Below are 15,911 nucleotides of genomic sequence, written 5' to 3' on the forward strand. Positions count from 1 at the left end.
TCAATCTTACTCGAAGCATTTTTGCACCATGAGTAGAAGACCAGAGACGTGCTACACAGGGTGATGATTTTTAAGTTTTACAGAATTTTTAAAAATCACCTGCGGCAGATAGGATAATTCTTGTCATTGAGCTCGATTATTCGAAAAAGGCGGACATTACTACCACGAGAAAGCGAAACACATATTCGAATAATTGACAAAATGCAACAATCAACTTCTCAATAAATTACTTCACGGCACCTATTGCAATTTACGAATTGTAGCTCGTGAGCTTGCAAGACGTATCCACCTGAAAGTAACTTCCAGGATGACACCAGTTTCGAGATATTTCCCGAAGTGCGGAACGAAATACGTGGGCGTTCCAGTTACTTTTGGAATTCAACGCATAAAGCAACGATTTGTTAAAGAAAGTGGAACAGTGCATTATTAGGGTAACTTTGATGACGCATATCTCCAAACTGGCGTCATTCCGTAAATTCATTACAAGTGGACAGGCTTTCAAACTCACCGGCTACAATTCGTAAATCGCAATAGGTGCCGTAAAGTAAATAATTCAAAATAATAATTATTGTTTTTTTGTTAATTCGTTGAATACGTTGAATACGTGTTTCGATTTCTCGCGTAAGTAATGTCCGCGCCTGTCATATAATCCAGCTCGAGGACTAGAATTACGTTATCGGCAACAATCTATTTTTAAAAATTCCATAAAACCTAAAAATGGTCACCCTGTATACCATATCAACGACTGCCGTCTCTCTCTCTCTCTCTCTCTCTCTCTCTCTCTCTCTCTCTCTCTCATGCACACACACGCATATCCTAAGTCTTGGACCTCGATCAAGTCCAAGGCATAATGACGTGCTTATTGCTACAGTTGAATACTATACGCCATAGTTGAATGATAAATGCAGGCAATGCATGGATGCAGAGCTCCTAAGGTGGTGGGCCACATGAACCTAAAATCATAATTTTATGTTTTCGGTTTTACACCCGAGTAAAAATAAGTGGAACGTGCCGGTTAATTCCCGGTTAACGCAAAGATAACATTTCTTTAACGGTTCTCGGCTCATTTCCGGTTCGATACCCAGCTAGAAAACAATTGTTCCCCCCAAACTAGAATGTATGTGTGCTCCCTGGCACTCCACAATCACACAATCCTCTCCGGTGCCCTTTGACTCCATCCAGAATCGCGCTCCTCGTTTTCCATGAAACTATTTTCGTTATGCCAGTGTATCATTCATAAAGGGAACGTTACTTTTACCTGATTTCACATCGAGCCGTAAATGCTCGCAGTTCTTTGTCCTACAGAAAAAGAAAAACTGGATTATTACGTGCCATAATGCCGATATGATTACGAGGCACGCCGTAGTGGGGGCTCCGGACTATTTTGCTCACCCGGAGTTCTTTATCACGTGCACTAAATGGACGGTGCACGGGCCCTGAATTTCGCCCCCATCGGAATGCGGCTGCCGCGGCCGGGACGTGATCCCGCGTCCTCGGGCTTAGCAGCGCAACTCCAAATCCACTTCGTCTGCACGGTGGGTCTTGCTCCTCGAAATCTATAGTTATAACCCATTTCTAGAAAAAAGAAAAATTCCTCTTAATCCTCATACCCACGCGATTGGAGCATAACTTCAAAGTTTGTGTGCCCTGCTGCTGAACTAATGCGTGCAACGATTCTTTCATACCGAAAGCTGTCGAACGGAACTGCCATCCCACCACCATCGTCGCCTTCACCAACGCCAAGAGCTTGAGGACTGCCATTCATGGAGCATTTTTTCTAATCCTTATTTAATGAGGATTACTTATTTAATGAGTGAATACTTGGCGATGCCGAAGATAGATGTCGAGAAGGATCACAAGATAGGCCTATCGCAAAAATATTTGTGCATGAGCTTGACACAAGCTGCTGTTATGTGAAAAATCTGGGCCAAAGGTATGTTGCCCAGCTTTCCGCTGTTCAACGGAATCAAGGCCTTGCCAGCTCCCGGTTTGTATATCAAGTACATGAGGGATGCAAATATTTTCCAACAGTGCCGCATTTCTATGTGTGGTCGTTCAAGCCAGTATACAACGAGGAGCGAACACACGAGAGCGCGTGATGTGCCCAGCGCGGTTTATACATCAAGACACGACGGAACATATTTATTGCGGCGCACACATGGGTCTTCTACGTTCAGGTACACAGCGGCTGCTGAATAGAGAACTTGCAGCCCAACACACACCGGTAAATCATTACAGTATGTATAGCTATCGCAGAGGAGTAATCTGTCGACACGATGTCAGGAGCAGAGCTGGTTGACATGTCCAGAGACGAGCTCGACTAGCACGACGTGAAGCAGAACCACGGTAAAGAGTACGGCCCCCGCAAACACCATGAGGGAGCCAAGCAGCAGGTGCCAGTGCAGATAGGTGGTCGAGGAACCTTTCAGCTTGGTGTACCCCACGAGGCACATGCCTAGAAGAGAGCGCAGAGCATACATTGAGCGATAACGATCGTGTCTGCAAAGTATTACATCGCTACGCACCGCGGAAAGATATGAAATTTCAAACCGAACGCCGTTTTTCCTTCTCACGGCCGCCGCGCTCCAAGCCGGAGGATGACGTACACGCGTCCCTGCGCCTACGTACTTGAGTCCGCAGTGTGACGTCGCTCATGGTGACACGTAACTTCAAAAATTATTCAACATCTGTTATCTGTGGGATCTGTTGCTTGAACAGATCCCGCTACTAGGGAGTAAAAGAGAATGGGGTTGCCCAGATGGTGGAGGGTATCAAAAGGCCAGCGAGACGCCAAGTGGAGAGACATCTTCTCTGACCTTGCGTGCAGGAGCACACACGCCGAACGTTTCTGTATTTATTTTTTTGTCTTGGAGCTCACTGCTCACCCGTAATGATGTATTAAACCTGCGTTATTTGTTCATACATCACCTCGTCTTCCCTGCCGAACCCTCTCCGCTGGTCAACCCGATTCGAGTTCCAAGCAGACGCTGTTCAAGGCATTCGAAACCCCGTCCCCGTAACCACTGGTGGCATCCTTAGTGTCAGTACTGCTAGTAACCTTGTATATGCCGTCATTTCTGCGCGGCCTCAATTCAGCAGCTGCAACGCCTGTCCTCAACTACAATGCTAACAACCGAAGGGCTTTGTTAAGAAAGTATTTGTATACTGATTTTTTTTTCAATTAGGTTTCTAGAAAGAACGGCAGTTCGGGCGGTATATATGAGTACATGTGCGGTTCACAAGGTTTCTGCGTTGCACGAAGATTACAATAAAGTATATTACCGACTGAAATACCAATACATATGCATAAAGAAAAGCAAAATCTTTGCGATGTGGCACAAACTAAATGATTTTGAGATTAGATTATCTTTGTGGCTCGAGACTGGAAAGGTATTTCGCTAGAATAGCAGCTTGGGCTTGTTGGTTTTCCATCCTGCTGTTAACAGCGCAAAATGCTGACCAGAGAGGAGACAAGAAGACACCACAAGCGCCGACTTTCAACAACGCTTGTGGTGTCTTCTTGTCTCGTCTCTTGTCAGCATTTTGCGCTGTTAACAGCAGGAGACTGGAAAGGATATGGAGGATTATATCACAGTGAACCAGTGGCCCAGTTGCAGTGCCGCCCACGTGCGTACCGGGAAAGACAAATACGTTCAACGCGGCCAGGCATCCAAGGAACTTGATGGCCACACCGATGTCCAGCGGCAGTATGGCCACGCCCACAGTGCTGGCAAACCAAGCGAGGCTGAGCTTCGTCTTGCGGGCGTGCGTCCGCGTCCGGTCATCGGGAGGACCTCCGCGCAGCTCCAGGTACAGCTCCTCGATTGCATCCCTGGCAGAAATGATGCACTCGCTGTCATTCGCTCGCTTAATTCGAACACTACGAAGGCCACTATCTATGGGTGACTGCAAAAACTATCGTTTGGGCTATACTGTATGCGTAAAATAATATTCGTTCGGATGACATAAAAATTGGTGCCCCAAGCTAAACAATCACGCTCGTTCTTAACGCAGCTGATGCTTATGGTCACAACGAGAACGATACGAAGTTGATACTAAAAAGGTCTTCGTTTGGAACAACTTCATGATGTGGTTTATGCACTGAGAACCATCAGAATTGTGACTTTTATGCTGAGTCATATGATATTTCTACAGTCGGACATGAAACACAATAGTGATGTAAGTGCTGGTTATAGACAACGCAATTCAGAAAAGAAAAACAAATACATTTCTTGCCGCGTTGTATAACGTATCAAAAAGAAAGCATAGCATTAACTAATCTCCTGAGAAGTAGTGAACCTAACAGTTTCTGAGCAGCCATATTTTTAAAGTAAGATGCCGCTGCTTGCCTGTATTTCTTCAGGGCATATATTGCATACAGGAAACCGGCGGACAGCTGCAGGTATCGCAAATGGATATGTTAACAGGGTATTCTGAACCGCAGTAAATCTCTTTCAATAGCATGTTAAGTATAGATATAAGATACCCTTTGATGGAAGCGTAAAAGAAAATTGTTAAAAAAATTAAACTATTTCACTCTTCAGTGAAAAGGCACATGCTACCAGTTTTCAGACATCCAATAGAGAAGCAAAGGTGAACCAAGTATGCAAAGGGAAAATGCTTGATTTATGCACAATACACACCTTAAAACAAGAGCAATATCGTGTGGAATAGGTGAAACGAGAAATTGAATGTAGTGCTTTAAGGTGGCGCCGGCTAGTTCCTGGCTACGTGAACTCGAAACCCCCTGGTAAACGGCGTAGCTTGCATAAGCTTGAGCAGCAGCACGAAAGCGTAATGAAGAGAGCAGATACTATTTGCACTCTTATTTCTCTCTCTCTCTCTCTCTTGTCCGCTCTGTGCTGCAGTTCACAGTTTACAGAAAATACACGGTTATGGAGAAATGAAATTAGCAGCGCACGAAAGACGCATATGTTCAGGAGCCAACTAAGCAGTGGGCGTGCCATCGTATCGCAGGGAGGTCCGGAGGCTAATTCTGGAAAGCTAACCTCCAAAGTGTGGGAGATGGGCGTTGCCCTTCGCTGTTCTGCCACCATGGCAATGAGTATACATGAGTGCGAAAAATGTAAACAGGAAACGCACTTTGAGGACGAAACATTTAGTCGCATTCGAACCAAGCTTCAAAGTTGTAGGACAGCGCGCGTCCCTTAACCAGGGACAACGCTTGTTCCTTCTTTCTGTTTCTGTGTCGTGGTTTCGCGCGTGCTGCTATCATTTATAGCTTCCAACTCGCCCGATCCGCCATCCCTGTACAGTTCATGGCCTTCACCCTTCGGCGGTGGTCGCGAATGCTACAGCCTCGCAGTAAAAACGACAATACTCGTGCGTAAGACACCAGAAACCATTGACAGATGCCACAATACACGCATAGCGGGGAAATGCTTACTTCAGCCAAGAATCTGTTCGCGACACTTTAGCCGATTGTGTGGGAACCGACGACGACGGAGAAGCAAGAAAAATGAGCTCAGCAGCCAAGTAATTACTAAGAGGGCGAAACATCGCCAAATTGTGTTCGTTAATTGCATTAATCGTAGATCGAGTTCTCTATATCTGTGTCACCTATTGGATTATTTACATTAACGCCCCTTAAAACTAGCACTAGGATTACGACTGGCATTTTACCGCGTGAAGAGGGGGCCGCAGTCGACAATTATTTCACCGCGTTAAATAGTTCTCCAATCAGAATTCCGCATTAGACACACATCTTTTAAATAGAATTTCTGGCCATTGTGTTAGGGCCACGCAAAATTTATTTGGCTGGTACGTCAGTTGTTCTTGTAACGAACAGGTCAAACATACTGCGAGAATTTTGTTCTTTGCCCCTTTTCCTTTTGCCGCTTCTCCTTTCGTTACGATTGTCCGGTCTCAGGTTCTTTCTTTCTTTCTTTGATGATAAAGAGGAACTTTAATAACCGAAAGGTGAAGTGCCTCTGGCAATCTACTGCACGCTGGGGAAGGCATTAGATTGCATGTGAAGAGGAAGGAGGGTAGTACGATGAAGTTAACGATGAGAGCTGCACAGTATACTGTGCTGAGACAGCTAATTCACTGGGGTGGGGGGGGGGGGGATCTTTAATCACCCTGTGCCGTCTGACATCGGTGTCATTATCTGTGTCGTTTAGAAAACTAGCTGTTGTTGAAGGCTGCGAAATAGTCAGTATAACTTAATTCTGACTTCCGATGTCTTTTTGTCTTGACGCAGTAAGCAAATGGTGTTCCGTGCATAAGTTTGAAGCATCGGGTTGCTTCATGTCGCGGGTTTCCGCTGCGGAGCAATATAGCAAAGATCCCTTTCAACAGCTTGGTCTGAGCTAACTCTCCGAAGAGCCTATTCCTTAATGCCTCGGCACTTGCCTTCAGAAGGTTTGAAATGCCGTTTTCATCGTCTGCGTAAGGGCAGAAGGCGTCGTTCTCCTATCACCTCTGTTTTGCCTACCGCTTGAATTGTATGCCACACGCCTTCAGCGAAGTGATCAAGTGGTCCAACAAGATTCGTCTAAGGTTGGAGCCAACGTTTCGACAAGGTGATTGGCCTTCATCGTGGCGAACCTATGTCTACTTTGGACGCCCTCAGGAAATTACTTCATACTATTTCATTTCATTTCTGAAATTCCTTTATATTTAATTTATTTCCTTCCTTCTACCAACCAATTATCGGTCTATCCTCAGGTCATTACACTTTATCTCCGAATAACCACTACTATTAAATGTGTAGACATTCCTATGCCTACCCAACGAGAAAACCTGTCCGTCCGTCCATCTATCACGTAAGACGAGTCGCTATAAAGAAATTAATGTCCAAAGCAAAATAAATTCGAAAGGAAGAACGTTGGCAGTGGTGAGTTTCGTACCTACGACCCCACGCCCAGAAGCAGAGTTTCTTGCCCACTGGGCTAAACACCCCCGCTTGCAGAAGGTTAATATACTCGTATATCAATCATTAATGTGCTGTGCCGGCGGCACAAAACGAATGTCAAAGGAGAACAGTCTCTGTGAAGGCTTTGTCAAAAGATTTGGCAATGGTTGAATAATATCCACCTCAATGACCACATGTAGAGTCGACATGGAGCATTGGAAACTTCAGTAAAATTCCGACTTTGATAAAATTTTATGCGAAACACGCCACATCCCCGATACGTTTCGGTGGTCGCGGGATGTGCCTTCCGTTGGGGTGTTCCTTCATTGACCGAAATGGCACCGATCTCTGAGGGCTTATGCACTTCGCTTTGCGCAACACAAATAAGCAGTCAATGAGTTGACAAGGAGTGATAGGGAGTTATATGGGTCTCATCACGGTTGAAAATGTTTCTACGTGAATAGATAAGGGGTTAAATAGCGCTAAGGACTTATAATGGTCGGTTCAATTATCATAAGGTTAATAAGTACCAATAAGCATCGAATGATGTCTGACAAGGTTGATAATGTCAGAAAAATGTTGATAAGGCTCAGATCGAGTCCGATGAGGTTGATAAAAACCGATAAGGGTTGATGCGGGTCGGATATAGACCGATAAGGCTGCTAACGGCATATAAGGGTCGATAAGGTTTTATACTGATCGAATCAAGTCTCATAGCATTGATAATGACACCGGGCTGTGTGGAGATAAGCAAGTCGTGAATTGTAGAATGTGATAGCATACTCAACAGGAGATGCTGGAAAGGGAAAAGTAGGTGCGTGGTTCCTTGAATGTTGCGTGCTTTTAGTTTTATTTATTGTTACTACTATTATTTTGGTTTTGAAGTTGTCGATTTGTTGCTGTAAATATTGTGACGTAGCACAGTAGCGCACATACATTAATGCAGAACGATCGGTGCTTTGCTGTGACACTGTTGAGACCTGACATGCGCATCTGCAATGCGCAGCATAGGAGAGAGTGCGCCTTCAGGTGGCGAGCGAGACCTTGCACAAAGCGCCGGAAGCGGGTAGGTGACGGCCATCTTGAAGATGAGCGCCAGCAGGCCGATGAGCACCCAAGCCCGTGTGGCGTCGAACATCTCCATGACATCGGGGCGCACGGCTGCGCCGTAGGTCAGGTAGCCGAAGCAACCCACCGTGGAGTAGATGACGAAGAGGACGACCATGCAGAAGGCGATCGCCCGACCCAAGTTCCACAGCGAGCGCTGGCGCATGGCCGCGTACGCAGACATCACTACCTCGTGGCTCTGCAAAGCGCGAGAACCAAGTCGTTTAGTGGACATGCACTTCACGTGGTTAATGACTAGGATGAAAGCAGCACAGTTATTATCACTACCGCGTTAGCTATACGTCCAGTTACCGCTCCTTCCTCTTTCTTTCTCTCTCCTTTTTTTTTTCTGTATACGTAGGACGTAGTTTTTAGTAAGTGTCTTCACCAATGGCACCTTTCAGTTATTTAACAGTTATGTTGTTCATACAGTAAATTAACTTATGCCACATTAGATAGCATCGTATACTAACAAACTGGGCGCCGGAGCAGCGAAAACCGAATTCGAAGCGGCAGACAAACTATACGTTCTAAAACAAAAGTGCAAAGAAAGCTCAGAACAAGCGTGGCTGGAGCTTTTGATACGCCTTTGTGGTGAACCTGTTACGACATTTGCGTCGCTGCTAAACCCGGTTGATGTGTGGTAAACAGTCTATTTCAATCGCTATTCTCTATCCATGGGTTTGGAGTGCTGGGTTTGCCAACAGTAGCCCACTCGGTCCGCAGTCAGCTTCACTTACTCGTAGTTTGGCCTGCATAATCTTCACAAAGGTTTACACGAATCAGCTTTAGTTTTGTACATGTCAAGGTCAGAGGTGTGTCCACCGATAGAACGGCGACTGAATTGCATCGTCGTGTCTCACGGCGGGATGACTCGGTCGATGTGTATATCTCAGCCTATAAGGATTCATTTTATCTAACGTCATACTTTGATACGTTCAAGAGTTTAACATTGTGGAGAGGCCAACGAGATATTTCTTGCCAACGTTTCAAATAAATAAATAGATACATAAATAAAACTCATACCCGCCGTGGTTGCTCAGTGCCCTTCCACTCTGTGAAGAAGGATGACCAGCGAAGCTGTGCATGTGGGCCCCTTAATGGCCAACTGCACCTCCGCCACGGGTCGATCCGGCATTGCACTATCTTCGGGATATTTTTCTACACGCAGACACGATAGTGGAGAAATTATCCCTTAACAGCTTCGCTGCAAAAGTCGCAGTATCGCCTGAAAGGCGAAGCATTTATTGTGGTAGCAAATTATTAGACAGCTATACGAAACAAGAATAGTAGCTTTATCGGCCGAATAAACTTGTAAACATTCGCTTACTAACTAAATTAACAAGCATGGTGTCACGTGCGCACAGGGAAACATGATCATATCTGACTCTATGACCGCGGACACTCGCTGTCAAAACGCTGGCGTGAGGAAGCGTGGCAGCAGCGGGAGAGTTGATCTTCGTGCTGCCTCTCGCTTCAACGCGAACTAATCGGCGAGAACACAGGACACGCGAAGCTATCGGCCCTCGGCAGACCTGGACGCTGTACCCATCGCAGATCTCTCTCAAAATATATACAGGGCCCTCGCGGCCGCGCTCAGCCGCGCCATACGCAGCCGCCGCCGGAATAAAAAGAAGCGCCCGTATAATAGTTTTCATATAATTTCTATTGCATTAATGAGCGGTCTATGTGCAGGGTCGAGATTTCCTAGAGAAAACATCTTACCAGCATTCAAAGACCGCATACAGCGTTGTTTGAATGCTGAACCTCGGTTTGAACATGGGTTTCGCGAGATTAAGATCATGGGCAGAAGCAAAGAAACTACTGCACGCGAACTTTTGGAAGCCTTCCAAATCAAGATAGGAGGCACAGATTGTGTCAGTGGTACTGTGTGTCTAGTCGGAAGCGAGATGTGTTTTTTTTTTTTCTTTGTCACGATGAAGCTGTGGGCATGCACATTTAATTCGACGTTCTCTTCTGATATTCTGGGGGACTGTAATAAATCAGTTGTGAGTAGCGCCCATGACGTCCGGCCTTGTGTTCTTTGTGTCTGTTTTATTTGCACTACAGTGGCTTTACCGACGCACACGGCAGCTTGACTTTGGAAGGAAGACCTTCCGATTAATCTTTACCTTCGTTTGGCGTCATGTCAGCCACCTGTTCCCTCATAATGTAGGCGAAATGTTGAAGTTATGTCTGACTGAATAATGAAATGTTTTTTCTGAGAGAAGACAAAATATTTCGAAATTTGCAAACCGTGTAGAAGAAACAAGCAGCCTGTTGTTATAAGTTGAATTCCTAAGTCCCCACCCCCCTCCCCCCATGTCTAAAATGCACCCCTAAGTTGCAGTCATTACGCTTACTGCTATACATCTCCACTTTAGCGACAGTTTCCGCATTCCGATGAGTTTTGTGGACAGTGATACATCACCTCTATCGATGTTTGATGTGAATAGCCAGATAGCTGGGCAGTTCTCTATATTTTTTTTTGTACGCGCGTTTTAGAAAGCGTTGGAAACCAAGTAAAATGAAAACATGTAGAGACTAGAAGGACACGACATGAGCGCTGTTTTTCGCGGTGTTTTCTACGCACTATTTTGCAATACACATTTGCCAAAGTTTCTGGACAACACTCCGTCAGCGCTTGCTTGCAACACTCACCTGGTAGGCGAAGCAAAACACGGGAGTGCTGAGAAGGACGTCAGATACGCTTGTAGGCCTGAAGAAGAAAAGAGCCCGGGTCACGTGAGGAAAGCGTCAGAGAAAGGGATGCCTGCTAAAGTTTGCCGAGTACCTACCACACCTTGATGCGCAAGTCGTCCGGGCGGGGCTCCGTGAAATACGCGATGCACGTCAAGACGCAAGGGTAGAGCACGGCCACTAAGCCCAGGCTGCTGCAATGTGCAGCGCAGTTATTACAGGAAGTGCAGGGCACGCGAGGATACGGATGGCACTGGCGCACAATGCGAATATGTGAACGAAATGTTACTGGAGGTGTATAAGCTTTACGTTTACATAAATCCGATGAAGTCGGGTCGAGTCGGCCTGTGCCGAAATTCGGTCGTCGGGTAAATGCTAGAGGGTCGGGACGAGGGAGCGTCGAGGAGAGTTCAGTCATCGCGCCTGCGAGGGGCGGTTTGAGGCACTCAAACTGCTTGGAAAGATGCATGTAAACGCAGTCGAGTCGGATCGGGTCAGCTCGACTTCTGACTCGACCCGCTCGCGTCGAATTCACGTAAACGAAGCTATAGTGGTGAACAAAATGAGAGGGAACACCGAATTCGTTTCTAAGCGATGATTACTCGGGTTGCGTGGATTCGAATCTGACGTGTGAATATGTAACAAATAGCCTATTTGCTTAAGTTGGCTCACTGAGCACTCTTATGTGGGGCGTATCCGTATAGCCACTACAGCCTCTTGAAAGCAATTAGAGGATTCCCTTTCATATTGATGCATGAAGGGTGTACAAAGCGAAATAAGCATAACTACTTTTCTGGTGTTTTCGAACTCCTGTGACGTTCGATGTCTGGACCGAAAGAGCATTCTTCCCTTTTTGACAGGCGATTGCTTGTTTCACGCCACTTGAACCAAACTCAACAAAACAGGAAACTAACTTTGAAACTAAATTTCAAAAATTAAAAAGGTTATGAAGAATTTTGAACAAAGATGCGAACACATTTATTGTCTTGATCGGTGGTCATCATGACGAAAGGTACGCGCACACATTTATTTTTATACATGCGACTTCATTCGTGTTATACATTCGTTACATAACATTCGTGTTTTCATTTCGCGATGTATTGAGGCAACGTATTTCAGACCGAAATCACCGCACCGACTGGCATTGGGCCAGTGCCGTCAGCGCCTTCGCATAGGGAGGGGCAGTATGGGAACGCTAGCATAATGAGTGGCATGGAAGCTAGCTGTGGAAGACGACGACGACGACGAACGCGCGAGCAGTGGCGCGAGCCAATGCTGATGATAGTTTTTGCTCATACGGATTTGTTGACGGACACGAAATATGCACGGAACCCTAGTCATAAAGAGCTTCGTTGTAAAATAGATTGGATAGGCTGTATTAGGGACGCAGCCGCAGTGGGGTGCATGAAACGTCTTGTGCGTGCTGCAGACGGCGTATGGGCAACTAGAGTACAGAAATGATGTAAACAAATATACAAGTTAGATTTATTCATGGATTAGAAAGGTTATATGCCTAACTTATGTTACAACTACTGGGGGTCTTACGGTCTAATTTTGCAATCGCGATCGTTTCCTATTCGTAGAGGGGCCTTTTGTTTTGCAGAGAGTGTTTGGGCACTTGGGTAAGGAAATTACCCTTCCCCCCACTACTAGGTGGCGCCGGAGACTACACTGAACCCTGCTCCGCTCGAGCCTGCCCCATTCGTAGTGATTGGGGCTCCTGCGCTTGCGCTCCCTACGGAGGTGGGCGCATTCCGGCGTGGTGAAAGGGGCTAGATATTCCTCTGCCCGATTATCCTCATGCCATTTCTGGACCGTACGTGTCGGACGCAGCGGGGCGGGGGGGGGGGGGGGGTACAGGGAAGCACAGCCGAGCAAGCGTGAAATTTTTGTAACAGACTGCATACTTGTAGGCCGTGTAACTCCCGATGAGCATCATATTGAGTTTAATAAGTTATACCTACTATGGCATAGTACCTGACTCTCTCAAAAGCGAGCATTCCTCAAATGTACTACCGAACTACGCCTTTCTGAACTCCGCGCACGAGGCCGAATTTAGCTCCGATTGCGTCACGCGTGGCGCGAAAATGGCTCCTCCTGCGCACGCGACACATGTATGATCGAGTAATGGCTTCTTTCCTCTACACAACGATACCAAAGTAAAGCGCGCGTGGCATCTGTTCGCGCATTAGAAAGCTTACTTGCTTAACTATAATATGATATGGCCAGTGGGAGTCCTACGATGTAGTCTTACAATCGTGCTCGCTCCCTATTCGTAGTGGGCCCGCCGTGGTAAAAGGTGGTGGGCGAAGACTGGCACCCCTTTGTTCTAGTGTCCGAGCCTCTTACCACCACTTTTGGACCCTGCATGTCGAACGCGGGGGCGCAATAACCGAACAAGCGTAACAATTCTGCGAAAAATTGCACACTTATACGCTTAAAACTTCTGATTGGTACTGAGTAAGCTTTCTCGAACGCTACCACTTCCGCTCGGATCGACAAACGTACTGCAGAGCTATGCCTCTAAGAACGCCGAGCGAGAGGCTGCATTTAGCTGCGATTGCGTCATGCGTGGCGCAACAGCGGAACCATCTGTGCACGCGACACATGCATGATCGAGTAATGACGTCTTTCCTGTACTCTACGATACGAAAGTAAGGCGCGTGTTTAGTACTGTTACAAATATACAGGGTGTCCCAGCTATCGTTAGCCAGAGTTTAAAAATATGCGAATGCCACGTAGCTGGACAGAACCAAGGTAATATTGTTTGCCGTTGCTTCGAGATATTAAAATTAGTTTTCTTTCAGTCCGCCTAATTAGATAGTGAGTCTTAATGAATTATTCAACTTCTCAAATATTATAATTAGATGAAAAGTGTCAATGAGAAAATTGTAGAGCGACATGAAAAAATGACAACCATCCCACTCTGTGAAGGTGGAGTGGCAGCGAAAGCTGACGACAGACAAAGCTCTCAAACGAAAAGCGAACTGCTTTCGCTGCCATTCCATCTCCACAGAGTGAAATGGTTGTCATTTGTTTGTTCAGCGTCGCGGGAACGCTCTTCGTCGGTGGTCGTTTCGCGCCGGCACCGTTTACATTCTCGTTGCTGTTCCCTCCGCCGCTCCTCGTACGCATGTTGCTCTTCGGGTGTACGAACTATACGTGTCCGCTCCATCGATAACGCAGCTGTTTTTAAGAGGAAGCTTTAGCTCGGGCCCAACTCCGACGCGGCCTATTCAAATACATGTAAAACGCAAAAACGTTTTTATGAGATAACCCTTGGACCGATTTTGATGAAATTTGTCGCATTTGAAAGAGAAAGTTAAATTCTAGTGACTGTTGGAAGCGGAATTTCGATTTAGGGCTTGAATTTTCTTAAAACGATTTTCAAATATTTGACCGTTCGAAAAAAATAGAAGCACGAAGTTTATAAATTCATAGCTCTGCATCAAGAACCGATATCGCGGTTCTGTAAACGGCATCCATTAGATCATTCAAAGCGGACAAATTCAATATGTCATTTTACATCTTACGTGAATTTGTTACGTTGGTTACAACGGTTTTGCAAAAGTTGTATTTCTCTATGATTAAATTTTTTTATATTCATGTGTAACATATCAATTTTGTCCGCTATGGATGTACTTTTAGATGCAATTCACAGAATTGTATTATAATCTTTGGTGGTTGAGTTACAGAGTTGTAAACTTCATAGTTTCGTTTTTTGAAAATTTTCGATTTTCGCCAATTTTTAATAAAAAATTGACGATCTAACTCAAAAATTCGAAACCAACAGTCACTAGACATTAAGTTTGTCTTTTAAATGCAACAAACCTCGTCAAATTTGGTGCAGTGGTTGCCGAGAAAAACGAATTCTCCTTTTACATGTATTTAGATAGGAGCACTTGAGCTAAAGCTTCCTCTTAACGCCGATACCTTGCCTGCTCATATACTGCGATAACCTTGACGTGACGCTATTTTTCACGGCGAGCGTTCTAATGTGTTCCGCATTTTGACATCTGCGCCGCCGCACTGCACCCGTACGTGACCACACAAAACAAACAACGAAACCCATTCTGTATGGGTTTGTCAGAAATCGCTAAGTTCGTTTCTGTTGCCGGACGCCGAAAAAACTACGGAAGGTTAGTCACATAAGGATTTCGCTGGGAAAACTCTCAATACAGCTTTCTGTTGCTCAATGCGTGCTGCATAACAGTGTTTTTCTGAGCGCGAAAGAAGACCGCGAATGCACGCAAAATTGCCGCGCGACTGGCCGTTCGAGGCATTTTGCGTGTATTCGCGGGCGTCTTTCAAGCTCGAAAAAAACTTATCTATAGCACGTATTGAGCAACAGAAAGCTATATCGGAAGTTTTTCATGTCGCTCTACAATTTTCTCACTGACACTTTTCATCGAATTATAATGCTTGAGAACTTATGTATTTAATTAATAATTAATTAAAACTAATTATATAATTCGGCGGAATGAGCAAAAGAAAAAAAGAGTATCTTAAATCGCCGGCAGAAATTACCTTGGTTCTGTCCTGCTACGTGGTAGTCGCATATTTTTAAACTCTTGCTGAGGTTAGCTGGGACACCTTGTATAAGCGATAATGCTGTAACATGTTTTCGTTAACATGCGGTTTGAGCATGCGAACCCCTCTGACCGATTTTAAAGACGTCTCATGTCAAAAAATGACGCCGTCACTGCGTGCATAAATTGGAGAGGCGCTCTCGAGTGCTTTTACAAAGAGCGAAGCTCTCATGCCGACCGCAGTGAAAAGAACAGCACTGAGCTACCTGAACCGGCCAGGGAGTCGCCAAACCAAACTCATTAGAAAAATGAAAAATTAGCGTAGCTGTAGCTGATAACTTTGATAAGGCAATAGGCTGCCGATGAAGGTCTATTAAAGGGTTGGTTAGCTTCTGTGCAACCAGCGCACTGGAATCGTTTGCTAAAAACACACTTGAAAGCTCTATAGTGGAAACGCTTAGCGGCGCTTTTTCATATTTCGCGGTCGCACAAAGTCCAAACACGCAATAGCTACGCGCATAAAAAACTAAGTGCGCAAGCAAAAAATATCAAATTTTTAATGTTTATACCGAGCAATGTAGTTCATACGGTGCAAGTTAGGTGAAGCACCAGGGGCTACCAAGGAAAAGTGCGATTACGAAATTGATCCATTTTAGTTTGCCCAAGTAAAACTGCACAAGGCTCGGTTAACCTTTGAT

At 45.5% G+C, this 15,911-nt stretch overlaps 1 protein-coding gene across 1 annotated transcript in view; it reads right to left on the reverse strand.

Moving 5' to 3' along the window:
• Window positions 1-2,045: 2,045 nt before the first annotated feature.
• The window catches only part of LOC142562707 (sodium-coupled neutral amino acid transporter 7-like), a 31,676-nt gene continuing 17,810 nt past the window's right edge, over window positions 2,046-15,911 (reverse strand). The window contains exons 5-9 of the mRNA XM_075673543.1: window positions 10,783-10,878; window positions 10,646-10,703; window positions 7,921-8,183; window positions 3,636-3,832; window positions 2,046-2,455 (exon numbers count right to left, since the gene is read on the reverse strand). Of these exons, the coding sequence (XP_075529658.1) occupies window positions 2,280-2,455; window positions 3,636-3,832; window positions 7,921-8,183; window positions 10,646-10,703; window positions 10,783-10,878 (790 nt within the window). The 3' untranslated portion in view covers window positions 2,046-2,279. The remainder of the gene's footprint in view (window positions 2,456-3,635; window positions 3,833-7,920; window positions 8,184-10,645; window positions 10,704-10,782; window positions 10,879-15,911) is intronic.

Source organism: Dermacentor variabilis, chromosome 1, assembly GCF_050947875.1.
Source record: "Dermacentor variabilis isolate Ectoservices chromosome 1, ASM5094787v1, whole genome shotgun sequence".
Classification (NCBI taxonomy): domain Eukaryota; kingdom Metazoa; phylum Arthropoda; class Arachnida; order Ixodida; family Ixodidae; genus Dermacentor; species Dermacentor variabilis.